General features: G+C 39.7%; 1 protein-coding gene across 2 annotated transcripts in view; it reads left to right on the forward strand.

The window, feature by feature from the left end:
* Scfd1 (sec1 family domain containing 1) overlaps positions 1-19,398 on the forward strand; it is an 85,555-nt gene that overhangs the window by 319 nt on the left and 65,838 nt on the right. The window contains exons 1-4 of one of the 2 annotated variants that reach the window (XM_036205818.1): positions 362-458; positions 9,756-9,826; positions 11,561-11,649; positions 14,842-14,932. In XM_036205818.1, coding sequence (XP_036061711.1) covers positions 452-458; positions 9,756-9,826; positions 11,561-11,649; positions 14,842-14,932 — 258 coding nt within the window. In that variant the 5' untranslated portion in view covers positions 362-451. Of the gene's footprint in view, positions 1-361; positions 459-9,755; positions 9,827-11,560; positions 11,650-14,841; positions 14,933-19,398 lie in introns of those variants that run through there. The other variant, XM_036205817.1, reaches the window with a different exon arrangement.

The raw sequence follows: 19,398 nt of genomic DNA on the forward strand, positions 1-19,398 counted from the left end.
GCACTGCTTTATTTTTCTTTTCTTTTCTTTTTTTTTTTTAATTATTGAGATTCAGGAGGCCATCCCAGCAAGGATTGGCAGCTGGTATTTTCTTTCTTACATTGCCATTTAACGAGGACGATAGATTTGTGTTTCTCCGCATTTCAAGTCTCCCAGGCTGGCTTGGTTTTCACTTTCAGTTCTAAGGTTTTTCAAAACTGTTTTCAACATTTGCGCCGTAATTACAAAACCTAAGTATTCTTCTCAGATCTCCTTACCTTTTGTTTGTTTTGTTTTGTTTCGAGACAGGGTTTCCTCTGTGTAGCTTTGCGCCTTCCCTGAAACTCACTCTGTAGCCCAGGGTGGCCTCGAACTCATGGGGATCCGCCTGGCTCTGCCTTCCGAGTGCTGGGAAGAGCTCCCTACTTTATGTCGTCTTCTTTGGACCAGTCTTGGGAGAACCTGAAGAAAAATGCCAGGTGATAACGATTTCCTTCTGCAACTTGCTGGAAGGGATTGGAGAATGTCAAATTAGCAGCGTTCAAGTTGTTCGACAGATTAGTAATATTAAAGTGGTATAATAGTTGTATCTTAAGTACAGCATATTTGTACAACTTACATTTATTCAGGAAATATGAAGATACATATTACTTCCCTTAACTTTTCTTTTTATTACGAGATACTCCTAATTGTCCTTATTTCTATCAACAACTCTAGTAATTTGGTAATTGCATATTGGCCCCAAAATAATGATTTATACATAACTATATATATTTATAATATGTATATATATATGATTTATATATACTACTTGTTGAGAAACTTTATTCCAAAGAGAATAGAAATATTCTGTGAGCCATCAAGAATGTTTACACTTTAATTCCCCTGAAATTATGCTCATTTGTGTGAAAAATAATTGGTTACAATCAATACAACACCCCAGAAGAATTTGGACTGTACCTGATTCCTTCACTTGTCTTTAAAAAAAATTGTTTTGATAGATTTGAATGTAACATACTGAACAGAAAGCATACTGAAATGTGCTTTACATTTCTCAGTAGATAATTCAGTAAAACCTGTGAGACCCAGTCAAGCATAACTTCAATGTTTTCAAAAGTCCAAATATGATTTGAGGAATGCTTGATAATTCATTTTATTTGCAAACAAATAATAGCTCAGCTTTTCTTAACAGTTGGGTCCAATAGCTTAATAAAACCAATGAATTAGATATTTCTACCCATGAGCAAAACTGTTCTGATGAAAGGAAGCCTTTTAAAAGTTGAATTTATATAATAGTACATTTTTAATATGCAAACATTGTAAAACATTAAAATATAATATTATATTTTGTCTTGTAGAAGAAATTCTAAACAGTCTTATTAAATAAGAAACACAGAGCCAAATACCGAGTTAAAAGCCTAAGAGATCAGAACCTTTAGCTTACCATCCTTCCCCTGAGAGAGAGCTTTCTTCTGTGTGACCTGTCTTTTTATTGCCTTTCAGTTCTACCTTCTCACTGGTTTTAAACCCAACCCCATGATTTCCTCATCACTGCCTGTCAATATAGACCTCCAGGTCTCTATGGTTGGTACTGGGATTAAAGACCTGTGTCACCATGCTGGTGGTGTCTTTGAACACACAGAGACTGCCTACCATGTGATCGAATTAAGGGTGTGTGCTACCATTGCCAGACTTCTGCTAAATGGCTTGTTATTAGCTCTTATCCCCAAGCAACTTTATTTATTAACATATAAATAAAATCACATTTCAGTGCAAATAAAATATTACCATATTGTCTTTTGGTGGAAATAAACTTCATTGTAGCAAGATTCCACATTATTACTATCTTGCTTATACTACCTCAGTTATTAAGTAGTTATTAAACTTTAAGTGGATCATGTCTTATTTTCAGAAGAATAAAATCCTTTGTGTTATAACATTAGAAGTAACATGCAGTGGTGGTGCATGCCTTTAATCCCAGCACTCGAGAGGCAGGCAGATCTCTGTGAGTTCGAGGCCAGCCTGGTCTACAGAGCAAGACCCAGGAAAGGCGCAAAACTACACAGAGAAACCCTGTCTCAAAAAAACCAAAAAAAAAAAAAAGAACCTTGATTTCTATTGAGAATATTTAGGAATAACAATCCTTGAATATTCTAGGTAAATGATGCTTTGATACAAAGTAGTTTGTAGTCAGTTTGAACTAGTAGTTTATTTATGTGCTGAGAATTTATCATTGCTCTACGTGGTTTCTGTAGTCTTAATTTTACAGATGAAGAAACTAAAACACAAAGTCGTTAACTAGCATGCCTGTTTCTTGCTTTGTCTTCTGAAATACCTCTGTCGCCTCAACTACCACTTTGTGAAAGCTTCGTGGATTAAAGTAATTTAAGTTGCTTGTGACTCTTGCAGGTTCTTCCTTATCTCTTTTCTTCTCAGTGTTGCACAGCCTGCCTCAACTGCTTTTTCTCTTAGTGTGATCTCATCTGGCCTCTTTGTTAAGTATTTTATATGCTGATGTCTTAGTCGGTGGTCTGTTGCTGTGAAGAGACACTATGACCACAGCAACTCTTACAAAGAAAATATTTAATTTGGGGTTGCTTACAGTTTCAGAGATTTAGTCCATTATCATCTGGGTGGAGAGAATGGCAGCATGCAGGCAGACATGGTGCTGGAGAAGTGGCTGAGAATTGTACATCCAGATCCCCATGCAGCAGGAACAGAGAGTCTCTGGGCTTGCAATGAGCTTTTTGAAACCTTGAGGCCCAATCCTGATGACACACTTCATCCAACAAGGCCATACTTCCTATTCATTTCAAATAGTGCCACTCCCTGGTATCCAAGTATTCAGATCTCGGAGCCTAAGGGGGCCATTCTCCTTCAAACTACCACAGCTGGTGATTCCCAGGTTGACCTCTGTTCTGAATGCAGGCCATTTGATACCAGTTTATGAAAGCTTTGTTCTTATAGTTGCTTATGTGTGACTTTCTCGTTTTCTTTTTTAACTTTAACTCAATTCAGATTTGTTAGTAAATCATTCCAGTGTTACTCTACAACTGTCCGGTACCTGTTGCTAACTCCCAACACAGTATCCTTGAGTTTGTGCCTGTAGTTTTAGCTTTTACAACCTTGTACCCTTTCATTCTTTTACAGATAACACCTACACTAAATGGCACACATTCACCCAAACCTTCCAATAGCTTCTTATTTTCCTTATGGTATAAGAAAGTGATCTCCAGGTCCACATTGATCTAGTCTCTGCTTACCTTGCTCACTTTATTACCTTCCCCTGACCACACACCTGGATGCTCCCACCCTCTGTATTTGTTTCCTCTTGGTGAGTGACTTGTATGGCTCACTTCCTCTAGGTCTTTACTCGGATGTGTGTTTCTCAGGGGGCCTTCCCAATCACTCTTAAAAAAATTATACCCCACCTTAGTTTTCTCCTTTTCTGGTTCCATTTTTCTTCACAGCATTTAACATGATCTTATACATGTTCACTTATTTTGTAAATGGCCTTTATTCTTCATCAAGAATAATGAAAACTGCACGAGGAAACATAATTTTTATTCAGTTTGTTTGTTTTCCTCTGTGTGATCCCCTATACTTAGGGCAGTACCTAGCACATGGTGAGCACTCAAGAAGCATTTGTTGGATGGATGGATGGATGGATGGATGGATGGATGGATGGATGAGAAAACCATTCATATAAATAAGTGAGGAACATTTTCTGGGTAAGGGTGAAGCTACCTTAACCAGATGTAAGAATGTAAGGTAATATATTTAGAGCCAATAAAGAAAATTATTTTATCTTTTCCATTAGAAGCAATGATTTAAGCATGGAGAGTTAAACTCTGGTGACGTAGAATTGCATTCTTTTATCACTCTTTAAACATTCGCCATATTCTTCATTAACAAATCAGTTGTATCAGAATGTCTTTGAACAAGTTAGCCAAGGCTCAGAGTTGGAGAGGCTTTCCTAATTGAGCCAAGACCAATGTGAGATTATCTGCTGCTACTGGCCTTTCATGCTGAGATGAACTAGCATCTATTAACTCTGGAGAATGTCGGGTGCCGGCTTACCTGGCAGCCCAGGCTGTGGTTCTTCATGCTTGTCATTGAGGCAAGAGTATGACTCCTGCTCCTAGAAAGAGGGTTTCTTTAGTGCCTGGGCATAGGAGGAAAGCACACTGAAAGCACAGTCAGTGCAGGAGTCCGTACTGTTTGTATGTATGTTTGTGCAATACCACAGCCTCTGCCACTCTTTGAAGTGGGCATCAGTTGTTGGTAATGGGTGTTATTGTAGAACCAACATTTTGCAGGGGAAAAAAAATAGGCTGGTCTTGCAGGATGGCAAGGATCCTGCTGGCAGGATCTCAGCAGGTAAAGGCACTTGCCACCAAACCTGATGACCTGAGTTTGATCCCCAGGACCCACGTGGTAGAAGAAGAGAACCAACGCCCACAAATTGTCTTGTGGCCTCCACATGTATGGCATGACATATGTGCATACATGCAGGTATACACAATAAGTAAACATAAAAAAAGAGAAAAGTTTATATACTCACATAAATATCCTAATTTACTTAGCTCTCTGTATCCATGGTTTCTGCAACTATGGATTCAGTCAACTGCAAATTAAAACTATTTTAAGTAAAATGTGTCTGTACTAAATGTGTATAGACATTTTTCTTGTCATTGTTCCTTAATGCAGTACAACAGCCAACCTGTTGTTTACGTTGGTCTAGATACTGATACCTTAAAGAAGTCCCCCTAGGTTTACAAATACTATACCATTTTATTTTTAAAATATCATCAGAAAGATTTATAATTAAATGTAAGGACTTGAGCATGTAAGGAATTTTGTTATCTAAAAGAGGCTCTGATGGGGGTGACTGGACAGTGTGCTGAAGTGCACTCTTCAGTGATGGTGCTGAGCAGCATTACACCTACCTCCCTTAACTTTTAAGTGTTTATAACAGCTCTTTCAATAGGTGGATATGTTGTAAGGTTGTTTGTTTGTGTATTAGATACTGTTGTATTCGTAGTTTGGTGTTGCATGAATTCTAAATGGTGTTATAATAAAAACCCAGAGACAGATATAAATGCTGAAAGATCATAGGAAACAAGCCACAGCCACTTCTTACCTTGGCAGCTCCTCAGCCGATCCACGAATCCTCAGACTGAATGCCTCTGAGTCCTCAGCCAAAAGGCCTCTAGTTCCTAAATCTTCACACCTTCATGCCTTTCTCCACCTAGTCATTTCACTTCCTATCTCAATCTTCCTAGTGCAGGGATTAATGGCATGTGTGCCTCCCAAATACTGGGGTTGAAGGTGTATGCCACCAGTGCCTGACTGTTTCTCTCCTAGACTGAATTAATCTAATGTATTCCAATGTGGCCTTGAATTCACAGAGATCCAGACAGTTCTCTGCCTCCCGAGTGCTAGAATTAAACGTGTGTGCCACCACTGCCTGGCTCTGTCCTCTGATCTTTAGGCAAGCTTTATTTCTTAGATTACAAACATTACCACATTTCAATAATAAAAGAAGGGTATAACTAATATAAGAAAAACTATATACAATAACTATATACAGTATATAGTCAAGAATTACATTAACAATATCCAGTCCATTAACATTTGACAAATTCAGAGAAAATATTATTCTATTATTTATCCTATTTTGGTAAGTCCAAAGTGTAGAACCTAATTTACTTTCTATCCTAACTTGTATTACCAACCCAAAACTACCTTTTGATGTCTTTCAAACTTTTACACTTTAAAACTCTTTAGTAAGTTGTGGTGATATATTGTGTCCTCCAATATATATGTGTACCCTAATAAAACTTATCTGGGGTCAGAGAACAGAACAGCCACTAGATTAGACATAGAGGCCAGACAGTGGTGGCACGCACCCTTAATCCTAGCATTTCGGAGGCAGCGATCCATCTGGATCTCTGTGAGTTCAAGGCCACACTGGAAACAGAGCTAGACATGGTGGAACACACCTTTAATCACAGAAAGTAATGGCAGGAAGCAGAAAGGTATATAAGGTGTGAGGACCAGGAACTAGATAGAGGCTTTTAGGCTTTAAGCTGCCATTCAGCAGAGGTTTTCAGTCTGAGGATTCGTGGAAACAGGATCAGCTGAGGAGTTGGCAAGGTGAGGTTGCCTGTGGCTTGTTCTGTCTCTCTGATCTTTCAGCATTCACCCCAATATTTGGATCCAGGTTTTTCATTAATAAGACCATTTAGGAATTCGTTTACAGTGAGTTTCTTTTCTGAATTTGCTCACAAGGAAAACTATAACTATCTAGTCTTTAACTCCCTCAGAGACCTGAGAAGGAAATAATATTATCTAAATAAACAGGAAGTGCAGGCAAGCAATTTCCAAAACATGTGAGAAATGATAGAAACAACTGGCTGCGTGGACAGTCACTCAAGGTTTCTCTGCAATGTTGGGGCATCCATCTTCAGCCTACAGGCCTAGAATATCTGACAGACTTATCTGTGAATTCTGGGCTGTCCTACTTTGTCTTGGCAAAGTTTGGCAGTCCTTTCCTTTGTGTCCTGCTTGTCCATTTGGACAGCACACTGTCAACGGTCAAGGCAAGAGCACTTTCTTGCCCATTGGCTAACTTTTGTCACAAAGAAAGTAAACTCCATAAGGAATTTCTTCATTGCCCATCATCTCTGAAGTATATTGGTGTTGCCAGGAGCAGACATGTCTCATTGTCATTAAAAAAAAAAAAAAGTCTGTTATTAAAACATCTTAAATGCCATATTCTGTAGATCTCTGAAGCATTTGAAGACAACCTGTCTATTTAAAATACATCTCTGTTTGACTTTGAAAACATAACTAACATGACTACAAGTTCAATTGTAATCAATGAGTAACTACTAACCTGCATTTCTTTATAGCCTAATTAGTTGGTAATAATAACTTTCAAGGTCTAGAAATTTACATGACATTGTTAAATGAACTGTATAGATACAATACCTTGAACAAGATTAGAAGTGTATGCACAGTATGTTCCAACAAAAATAACCTCAACTTTGTATCAATATACAAAATTTGTATATAATAAACAAAAATCCAACCTAATGTAAAATATTTAAAACTAGTAGTTGCTTTTTAAAAGTAGATTCAATAATCTACCTTTTTATCTTACCATATCCATATTCTCCTTTTTTCTTTTCAGGGTAGATTCAATAATCTACCCTTTTATTCTATCATTTCTATATCTTTTTCAGAGTAGATTCTGTAATCTACCTTTTATCTTATCATATTTATATCTTCCTTTTTTCTTTTCAAAACAAGAACCCTGAATCTAATGTCCTTTGTTTAGCCTTTTTCTTGATCATTAACAATAACAACTTGTAACCAACTACCCTAAACAATGACAATTATCCATAACCCATTGAATGACCAAAAATCCACCCACCCCTCCTCATTTTACTTCCTGCTGTGTGGGGGCCAAGGCATCTTTAAGGGCTCCTGAAAAGAACATTTTAGGTCAATTGTCAAGTCCTGGGAGAAGCCATTGTATTATTTGTTGTACAGTCTCAGGGTAATGAGAAAGTACAGGGCTTGTCTCAAGTCCTGGATAGAGTAGTCTGTGAGGCTGGATCATCTCTGCTAGCCATCTTGAAATTGTTCTGAGCAGTTTGTAGTCCAAAGCTGATCTTTAGGTGGTGTTTGTCAGCCTGGTGGAGTTATGGTAGTTTATGTGGAATCATTGTTGTGGGATCCCATCATCTTTTTGGAGACTTCAGAGATCACATTAGGTCAGATTAATACTTTTTTTCAGAGTAGTTCTCCAATCTTCTTTGGATGCTTATTTGTCCAAAGGTCTTTAAATTCTTCAAGATGGTTGTTTTTATTTTCCGGAAAAGACAAAAACAAAAACCCTTCCCCAACCCTAACTTTATCATTTTTGATTTAAAGTTCCTCCTGAATGTTTTGTTCTCTTCTATACTTGTCCTGTCATCCCGAGCAGTGTGGTTCTGTACAGTAGACATTAGGCTCTTTAATTGCTCTGGGAAGGAGTTTCTTCCACAATGACATCGTGGTGTTGCCCTGTGTTGTGGAGATCTACAGTTTTGAGTCTGCATGTCAGTTCCCTTCACGTGCTCCAGCAGGTCACAGATGGGATGGATGTTGGGGTGGGCCAGGGCAACTGTAGAGTTGTTCTACTATCAGGGGGAGCTCTCCAGCATTGCCCAGACAAATTCACCTCTTGCACCAGGGAGCGAGGAGTGGGGCCAGTTCTGCTTTCATGCCCTCAGGGTCAGCTCTCCCACATCTGAACAATTAGGGGCAGCTCTATGTGTTGCACAGGCGAGATACAGGGGCCCCTCTCCTGAGTACTGCAGCTGGTGAGAGGTAGGGACAGCCCTCCCAACTCTTCTGACCCCAGGGCCAGCTCCTCCACCTGTCTCAGGCATTGATGGGAGGAGCGGCAGAAGGCATTCCTCCTCCTCCCATGGGTAGCCAGACTTAAATCCCTGATTTGTACAGTTTCTTGAATGCTTGACCATCTCAATTTCAAGTGCTTGCATGAAGGAGGTCATAGGTCTGATCCTCAGCACCACATAAAAACTAAGGAGTAGCCGGACTGTGGTGGTAATCCCGGCACTCAGGAAGCAGAGGCAGGCCTATCTCTGTGAGTTCGGGGCTAGCCTGGTCTACAGAGCTAGTTCCAGGACAGGCTCCAAAGCTACACAGAGAAATCCTGTCTCTAAAAAACAAAACAAAACAAAGAGGGAGAGAGGGAGGGAGGGAGGGAGGAAGGAAGGAAGAAAGTAGCGGGTGTGGTAGTGCATACCTGTCTGTAATCCCAGTAGGAGGTAGAGGCAAGAACATTAGAAGCTCAAGGTCATCCTCAGCTATACATGGAACTTGAGGCTGACTTGCTGAGACTATATCTAAAAAAGGAAAAAATGTCACACAGACATATGCACACACAGAGAAGTAACACCAGCATAGTAGATTTTCATTTTCCTTAGAAAATGCTTTTTATCTACTGTGGTCTATGAACAGATGAGCAATAAAAACCACAAAGTACTGCAGCATATAAAGCATGACTGCTCTGGTTTTTGAAAATGGTTAACTTCAGTTATTAGGTATCTATTACATTATAAAGTCTCATTTTCCCCCAGGACTATAAAATAATTAAGTTTTATAACCTTTCAGTGGGTTTATTGGCCTATACTCTCGAGTAATTAAAAAATAGACCTACTGTAATGGGTTTCCATATAAAGCAGTTAAACATGCTGTAGATAATCTTTGTTTTTATAAAAATTGTACTTAATCTATGCTTTCAGCCAAATAGTTAGTAGATAACAGTAGCAGTCAGCTATTAAGGCTGTTACAAGTTCATGATCAAAGCAGTTTCTTTTGGTGCGTGTATAGAAGGCAGTTGTTGAGAGAAACAGAAACGTGCTTTTTCAGGAGTGTGAGGTTTCTATTTGTCAGTTCTGTTTCCCACAATGTCAAGGGTCAAACCCATGTGTGCTGGGCTATACCCCCAGACCCTGCAGTGCTTTTTTTCTGAAGTTTTCACAGCTTCTTTTGGGACAGGTGCCTTCTGCTTTTGCTCCCAAGTGGATGCCAGTTGGCTGTTGATGGAATTGCCGTATAAGATCTAACCCTGGTTTTTACACATCCCGTCATTCCATCAGTCAGCTTTGTTAGCATTCCCTTATGCATTTTGTTTATAGTGAGGAGAAAACAGAGGCCTGCTATAAATAACTGATGTTGTGAACTTTTCTTTTCAGTGGCTCTGAAACGTATGTTGAATTTCAATGTGCCTCATGTTAAAAACAGCACTGGAGAACCAGTATGGAAGGTAAGAGCTGCCTTGGTGGGAACTGTGGCCTTTTCTTAGCCCTGAAATGGTAGTAATTGGAAGAAATTTCTAGTATATTTTAACTAGAATTCATGAATATTTTTTTCTTTATTAGCTCCTAGACAATATAGTTGTGTACATAGCATGTGTAGTATGCAGGAGGATTGTGTAGGATATGTACAGTGCTCTGTCATTTTGTAGAAGGGACATGAGTATCCAAGGATTTGGTACCGTGGAGGGTCCTGGAACCAAACCCCAGAATATCTAGGGACTCTGTATACCTCTCCCTCTCTATACACATGTAGTTGTGGTAACGTTTACTTTGTAGATTAAGTACAGAAGAAATTACCAATAGTAACTATTGTCAGCATCTCTGCTCCTGTGTTTTCAAGGGATTGTAGAGGAAAACCAAGGTTACTGGAAGGCAGGCACTGGGAGTGTGGCAGTAGGTCTGATAACGACAGCATTGGGTGACTGAAGAGTGGGAGACACACTGGACACAGAGATCGCTCATGGTGTAGGCATCACAGAGCAGAACTGCAGGAGGCTTTGCTAGAGTGGACTCGGACATGCCAAACTCGGTCATGCTGCTCCGAGCAGTTTACATTATGGGTCGTGTAGTACTGTAATCCTCCATTTAATGTCTTCTGCCATGCTTGTCTACAGATAACAGACTGCAGGGGTAGACAGTGCAGGTAAGGGGCTACTGTATGTTGAAGGTTTAAATTGAGAGGAGTTTTGAAAGATTGAGCACCTCTTAGAGGCACAGCAGAAAGACTGTGGCTTCTCTAAAGAGATTCCTGGCATTTCGGAATAACGACCCTTGGACAGCCAACCGTTGAAGATCTCATTAGTTAGCCCAACCTCCAACTAATAGTGGGTTAGCAGGCTGAAGTGGAGTTCTGTTTTCAGGGACTTTGTTTTATTTGTGGTTTTTGTTTGGTTTTGTGGTTGGTATTGTTCAGACATTGTCTTGAATTGTAGGTCAGGCTGGCCTCAAACTCAGTGCAGTCCTGCCTCAGCCCCTGAATGTGCCGTTACAGATAGGAGTCACTGCCTCAAACTGAGGGACTTAGCGTTTCAAGTCAATGTCTTTGTAATGTTGGAACTTGTTGTATTTTAGGGTTTTTATTTTATGTCTATGGGTGTTTTCCCTGCATATATATGTGTGTACCATGTGAGTGCTTGGTGCTTGCAAAGGCCAGAAAAGGGTCTTGGATCCCCTGGAACTAGATTTTCAGATGGTTGTGAACTGCCATATGAGTGGTGTGAATTAAACCTGGGTCCTTTAAAAAGCAACCAGTGCTCTTACCACAGAACCGTATCTCTAGCCCCATATCTTAGTTTTAAAGGGGGCTAAGTTTTTATCTCATCTTCACATGGTCTTAGAAAAGGTACATATGGACTAGGGAAAAAAATAAGCCAAGTATGAATTTGTTGTATGTTCAAAGTTCTTTATCAGAGGTTAAAATAAAGACTCTATAGTCTGATTTTTAAACTTAGAATATTTTATAGAAAGTTTGTAAAATTGTTGTTTTATTTAAACCTAACTGATAATGTTTTAAAGAATCTATAACTATACAGGTAGGTATTTGGGTAGTGATGGAAGCACTGAACTGAACATGGAAAAGAATTCAGTGTAATGATACCAAATGAACTTGACTTCAGTGTTATCTTAATATGGTTCTTGGTTGTTCATTAATAATGATGTTTCAACAAACCACTTCTTTAAAGGTACTCATTTATGACAGATTTGGCCAAGATATCATCTCTCCTCTGCTGTCTGTGAAGGAGCTGAGAGGCATGGGGGTCACTCTGCATCTGTGAGTTCTAACGTATTTCTACCAGTGCATTTACTTTCACATTTTCTTGAGAGAGATTTCTTTGCTCACCTTGAAGTCAGATTTTGAAGGACTGTCTGCAGAGAAAATTAATGTTAGGTCACAACACCGATGTAACCTTTTTTCTGAGGTTAAAAATAGTCTCACTCTGAGGCTGTGTAATTCCAGAATTTCAATATTTGTTTCATTTTCCAGTATACTTGAAGATCTTTGAAGAAAAAGAACTAGTGCTCTTTGGCATTCCTCAACCTCTAAAAGATTTTACCTAATTTAAATATGCTTTAAGAGTCCAAATTGGTTTATCAGTAACGTGAGCATTATAAGTGACTAAATGAAGTAATAGCCATCAAATCTTTGCCTTCTTGATTGCTAAGTTTAATTGTCTGATATGTTTGATAATAAATTCCACTACTTTATAGACGTCCTGGTAGACCATCTGGAGGAAAACTGTACCTGAAGAGAAGCCAGTACTCTTATGTACTAAAGGAATCCAGTTTTATGGAGTTTTAACCTACTTATGTTTTGTCTGTTTGTGATATTAGGACCAGTTTTTATTCTATGATAGTTTATTTAATTGAAATATACTATTTTACTCATAATATAAGATTGCCAGTGAGTATCATATCAGAATTTGCTTTGATCAGCTTAAAATCTTCCTTTGTGTAATGAGTTAGAATATTATGTAGCGTTGATTCTACTTTTAAAAAATCATTTATCTGTATGTGTAGTGGTTGTAGGTAGGCACATGTAGAGGTCAGAGGATAACTTCCAAGAATCTTCTCTACTTCCACCATTTGGGTTCCAGAGTCAGACTCAGGTCTATAGGCTTGGCCAAAAGCACCTTTACCTGCTGAGCCATCTCGTCAGACCCTGGTAAATCACACTGGCCTTGAACTCACAGAAACTTACCTGGTTCTGCCTCCTGAATGTTGAGATTAAAGGCATGCACCACCATTCTCCTCTTATGTTGATTTGTTTGTTGTTTTGTTATTTTAAGATTTATTTTTAGGGCTGGAGAGATGGCTCAGTGGTTAAGAGCACCCACATGGCAGATAAAATAGTCTGTAACACCAGTTCCAGGTGATCTGGAACTAGACACACATGACACACAGACACACATGCAGACAAAAATCAATGCACATGAAATAAAATTTAAGAAAAGATTTAGTTTTAAGTATGTGTATGTCTGTGTGTCTGTGTGGTGTTATACACACATGCATATAGGTGCTGTCAGAGGCCAGAAGGCTTCAGATCCTCTGGAGCTGGAGTTTACAGATGGTTTTAAACCGCCTGACATGGGAGCTTGGAATCAAACTCGGGTCCTCTGCTAGAGCAGTATATGCTCTTAACTACTGAGCCATCTCTCCAGCCCCTCCTCTTACGTTAGATTTGAAATTGCTAACATTAATTCTTACAGACTAAAGTGGTCTTGATGCTTGATAGCTTGATGCTGTTCTTAGGCTAGTACCTTTTAAATATGTCTGGCTTACCACTGGCACCTTACTAAGTATTTAACTTCTTTATGTTACTAGTGAACCGACTATAGTTCAGGAAATGTGACTGCCGCATAGTTGGACAACTAGTTAATAACAGAACGGCTGCCATGTTTGTCCACTAGTGCTGTGCTGTTTGTCTGATAACTCATGGTGTCTTAGCAGCAGTGACAGACAGAAGTGAGATCTAACTCCCACAGGTCCAAGGATGACAAGATAGTCTGCTTATTTGAGAGCAGAGGAAGCAGAGAACTGTTGTCAGCAGAGCATAGACAGGCTGTAGAGCCATGGACAATCCCTGACAGCCTGGCCTCTCCTGAATAAAATCCGTCTGTGATTGTATGCTCTGAAAGCTGGTTTAGGCCAATTTGAAGGAAATAACCACAGGTTTCTCGAATGGTGGTTATTACCATGTACATAGTAGGGCAGTCAGCACGCAAAGAAGACTGCCATCACATACTTCTCATTGCTGGACAGACGGGAGGTTATTAAATGCATCTCTTCTGGCGGCATGAGCACTTTTCACTCTTGCTGATTACAGAGAGATGACTAAAGAGTTACATACCTAGAATGCTAGCCACATTTCCTATCATAAACATCATAACTAAAATGTTACAATGATGAATGGTTTTTTAATGTGAAATTGGAACAGTTAAGTGAAATTATTCCCTGAACCACCAAGAGAAAACTATAGCATGTCACCATTGAGATTCTTAGATGATTTCCTGTGCTTTCTCTTCAGAAGCAACAGATTGAGCAAAGTAGAGCTGGAAATGTAACTCAGTGGTAAAATGTCCTTAGCATATGCAGGCTCCTGGTTTCAACACACAGCATCATGCAGAAAATTGAAAGCAACAAAAAGCAGTTAATGTCAAGCTGTAAGGAAATAATTCTTTTACTTTTCTTTTGTTTTTTTTTTTTTTTTTTCAGCTGGCCTTGAACTCACAGAGATCCGCCTTGCTCTGCCTCCTGAGTGCTGGGACTAAAGGTGTGCACCACCACCACCCGGCTTTCTTTTATTTTCATTTTTAAATGGTGATTAATCTATGTGTGCTTAAATTCATACATTCCCTCCAAAGGTAACAACGTTGTTTTCCTCCACCCACCCTCTCCCTGTATATCTATGCAAATAATGTTGATTTTCTATGAAAATGATGTTGACTTTGAATGTATTTAGTTGTCCTTCAAGGAGGGTGGTGGTAAAAGAGAGTATCTGGCCATACAAAGTACTAAAAGTGTGTAAAATAGGGAAGAAAAAGAAAGAAATGATCCTACAAATGGGTGTTGCTAATGCCAGTGGTGTGGATTTTTCTTTCTCTTTCTAAGGAAAAGGCTAGATTAACTAATAGCAGTAGGAGTGTTGTGAACACTAGTCACTGACCTATAGACTTCTATTTGAGAAATACTCTTTAAAATTTTTTAAAATTTCTTTTTCTATCATGTGCATTGGTGTTTTGCCTGCATGTACGTCATATGGTGATGCTGGATCCCCTGGAACTGGAGTTACAGACAGTTTGAGCTGCCATGTGGGTGATGGGAATTGAACTCAGGTCCTTTGGAAAAGCAGCTAGTGCTCTTAAGCACTGAGCCATCTCTCCAGCCTGGGAAATACTGTTTTAAACTGTCTTTTTAAGAAGTGCCTGAGGGGAAACTGATTTGTTGTTCTGTTTCTGTCTTCTAGTCTTCTGCACTCAGACCGAGACCCGATCCCAGATGTTCCTGCTGTGTACTTTGTGATGCCAACCGAAGAAAATATTGACAGAATGTGCCAGGTGATCAGGGATTCTTATTTTATCTGAAACTTAAAATCATCTTATTGTTTGAATGTCAAAACAGACTTTTTTCTTTAAAAAAAAATCTTGGCTGGAGAGATGGCTCAGCGGTTAAGAGCACCAACTGCTCTTCCAGGGGTCCTGAGTTCAATTCCCAGCAAAACATGGTGGCTCACAATCATCTGGAATGAGATCTGGTGCCCTCTTCTGGTGTACAGACATAATGCAGGCAAAATACTGTATGCATAATAAATAAAGAAAGAAAGAAAAAAAATTAGGTGTCACACTCGATGGCAGCAGCTTGCAGCTGCTTGCCTCATGTTAAAAAAAAAAACTTAGATGCTCATTATAGAGAATCATAAATCCTTTACCAGCTTCCACTTTGATTTTTGGTACTATATTTTAATAGAGTAGATTCATATTTCTTGGCTGCAGAGGCATTTTATCAGTCAATACTAAATCTGACCTTACTAAAGAACTTGGCAGAGCCTAGTGGAACCTGCCTCTCTCTAATCCCAGCATCAGGTTGATGCCAGAGGCTTGTTGGTTGAAGACCCTGGCTACATGTCAAGTTTTGAGTCCCCTCTGTGCTACATAGGGAGACCGTGTCTCAAAACAAGCAACAATAACAAATATGAAAATAGCTGTACTAGCTTTAAAGTCAGGGTTTTACTTTGCTTAGGTGACAGGAGGTCTGAGACCAGGAAGTGTGCACCAAGCAAGTCCCCTGCCTCTTTGATCCATCCTCTTGGTTCCTTTATGTCTTAGTTACTTTTCCACTTGCTGTGGTAAACACTCTGACAGAAGAGACCTCAGGAAGGTTTTACTTTCCCTCCTCGGTTTGAGGTCACAGTCCCTTGTGGGGAGGTCACAGCAGCAGACACTGAGGCAGCTGGTCACATTGTATCTGCTGTCCAGAGCATGAGAGGAGTGAGGTGCATGCCTGCACTCAGGCGGCTCTGCCTTCTCCTGGGTCCAGACTCTAACCCAGAGAGTGGGTGGGCTTCTCACCTCAGTTGCCTAGGGCCATCCCCCACATGGTTCCAGACCTCATCAAGTTGACGACTGAGATTAACCCTCCCGTTCGTTTTCATCGTCCTCTGTGTCGTGTCATGAATGCAAGGAGACCAATATAGCTGCTGATATTGAATCTGTGTAAATGAACTCTGCCAGTCCTGACTGGTGAGTTTGACCTGGAAACTTAGGTCTTTCCAGAAACTCCCAGAGGACTCCTTCAAGTCTCACCGAGTGTAGTTAGCTGCGAGAAAGACTATGGATGTTAATAATTAGATTATTACTGCCCCAAAGAAAATCTGGATTCTTTTTGTAAGGAAGAGGGGCGGTTTATTGGGTAGGTAGCCAGTAGTGTTGCCACAAGTCACATCTGTTATCGACCATCACATTGAGCTGCCATTCCCATTTTTAGTGAAGGTCATACATTTTATGTTAAACTTCATTTACCTAGCTTCCCCTTTACTCTGCACAAAGCCAGTTGAAGAGGTTCTGCTCACTAGTCTCTTCCTTTTAAAAAAACAGCTCTGTTGCAGTGTAACCCTCGTGTAGAATATAACTCATGCACAGAATTGTGCTCCTGTAGCCAAGGTCAGTTTTAGAACATACTTACCACCTCCAAAGGACACTTTGTATCTCTAACTTCTTCATGGCCAATCCCTACCCTTTCTTCTGCCTGTCTCTGGGTTACTTTCTGTTTTTATCCCATTTATATATTCAGGACATTGCATATGAATGGAATCATGTGACATGTAATCTGGCCTCTTTTTCCTAATTCAGTGTTTTCAGAGCTTATCCAGATTGTAACATGTATCAGTGCTTTTTTTTTTTTTTTTATGATAGAATAATGTTCTTTTTCGTGGATATGTCAAGTCTATTTATCCATTTTAGGTTATTCCACATTTTGGCTGTCATGAGTAATTCTTCTATAAAAATTTATGTGGACGTTTCTGTTTGGACATGTTTTCATTTTTCTTGTCTTCATCAAGTACCCAGGAAAGGAATTCAAAGAATTTGAATGATAACTCTGTGTTTAGCCTTTTTAGAAATGATGAAGTAACGGCCCCATCTCCTGTCCCTAGCAGCTGTGTAAGCATCAGGTGTCTCCGTGCCCTACCTGCACTATCTGTGGCCTAAAGGATATGAAGTGGTAACCCCACTACAGCTTCTATGTCAGTTCTGTGGTTAATGGTAGTAAGCCTCTTTTAACATACTTACTTCACAGTTTTGAAGAAATGTCTTTATGTCCTTGACTCCTTTAAAAAAAGAAAAAGAGACAGGGTCTCATGTAGCCCAGGCTGGCCTTGAACTGTCTGCACCCTGGATGCATGCACCGCTCTGATCCGCTCTTCACTTGGATTGTCTTTTTAACCATCGATTTGATAGCGTGCTTTTTAGTTTCTGGTCTTTTTTGATACAAGGACTCACAGTGTGGCCCTTGGCTGGCCTCCAGTTTGCAGTCCTTTGGCCTTGCTGCCTGGTGCTGAGACTAAAGGCTTTCACCAGCAAGCCCAGCTTCTTAGAGGCCTAAGTGTGCCGACATTGTCAGGCTTACATGTTAAGTAGTTTCACCCCGTCCGTAGGTTGTCTTCCCACCCTCTTGTTAGTGCCCTGGGAACACAAAATGACTAATTTGATGAAATCCAGTTTGAGTGTTTCCTTTGGCTGTGTATGCTACTGTTGTCAGGGTTTTTTCTGTTTTTGTTTTGTTTGTTTGCTTGTTTTTGGTTTTTCAAGACAGGGTTTCTCTGTGTAGCTTTGGAGCCTGTCCTGGAACTCGCTCTGTAGCCCAGGCTGGCCTCGAACTCACAGAGATCGGCCTGCCTCTGCCTGCCGAGTGCTGGGATTAAAGGCGTGTGCCACCACTGCCCTGCTGTTGTCATATTTAAGAACCACCTGGTCCCATGTTTTCTTTGACAAGTTTTATACTTCTGGCCCTTATATTTAGACCTTAAGCCCACTTGGAGGTGATTTTTATTCAGGGTATTAGATAGGTGTCTGCTTGATTCTCTTTCATGTGGCTGCTTTGCTTATTCATCCAGCATTGCTTATTGAAGGGATTATTTCCTCGGTGAATAGTGTTAGCTGCCCTGTAAGTACCAGATGTGTGAGTTTCTTCCTGGACTCTGAATTCCATCCCATGTCACTGTGGCTATTCTATCCCTGTGCCATATTTCTTGACTTTTCTGTCTTGGAGGTTCGTTTTGAAACTGAGAAATTGTTACCTCCAATGTTGTGCTTACTTTTCAAGATTATTTTGACTTTTCTGAGCCCTTGAATTTTAAAGTGAATTTTAAAGTGAATTTTAGGATTACTTGTCACTTTCTGTAAAGAAACCACTTAGGGTTTTAAAAGTGACTGATGAATCTATACTTCAGTGGTTCTCAATCTTCCTAATACTGTGATCCTTAATACAGTTTTTCATGTTGTTGTGACCCTAACCGTATAATTGCTTTGTTGCTATTTCATAACAGTAATTTTGCCACTGTTATGAATCATAATATAAATATCTGATATGTGACCCCCTAAGGGATCGAGACCCACAGGTTGATAACCAATGATGTAGATCAGTTTGGGAATACAACCCTAATAACTTCAAAATATCTGATCTACAAATGTGGGATATTTAGACCTTTGTTAATTTCTTTTAATAATGTTTTGTAGTGTTTAGAATATAGCTTTTCCCCTTTATTATTTGTTTGTTTTTTAATAAATGATGTTGTTTCCAATGCCATCTTTAGGCTCAAATACATGGGAATTGAATTGGCTTTTACTTGTTTGTGTCCTTGTGCTCTGAAATGTGAGGCCACTCTGTAACCACTCCTCACTCTCCCACATGAGATCGCGTCCAGTCTCATCTGGTAGTCTGTGCGAGCCTCAGATTCAGGTCCTGTTTAAGGACCTGGTCAGTTTCTACAGATAGGAATATGTGTGTCCGAACACTAGACACACTCGCTGTAACAGGCTGTCACACATGCATACATGTGCACACCTGTACTTTCACGTGTGCATTTGTTTTAGCAGTGCTTCAGCTTTCCTCATTACCTGCCAGACAAATACCTCCAAAACCATTTTGATTCCTTAACAGATGAGTCATCCTGGATCTCCCCTCTTCCTTTATGAATCTGAACTCCTTTCTCCGACAGTGAAAGCATGGTTCCCAGTAGCAGTTGCTCTGTCCACTTAAGCATGGGCACCCTTTTCCTCTTTCTAAACCACTGCTCGCTTGAGCCTTGTCCTCACACATGCTCCACCTCACAGTCATACATCTTGAAATTGGTCACTTACGAATTTTGATAACATTAAGTCTTACCTACACACATACATGCTTGAAAATGCCTACTACATCTTATATTTGTGGAAATATTTAGGTATCTATGCCTAGGGTCTTAAGAGTATTTTAAAAACTGAATAAGAAATTATATGAATTAAATTCTGCTTTTGAGTGAGAATAA

The sequence above is a fragment of the Onychomys torridus genome, chromosome 14 (assembly GCF_903995425.1).
Source record: "Onychomys torridus chromosome 14, mOncTor1.1, whole genome shotgun sequence".
NCBI lineage: Eukaryota > Metazoa > Chordata > Mammalia > Rodentia > Cricetidae > Onychomys > Onychomys torridus.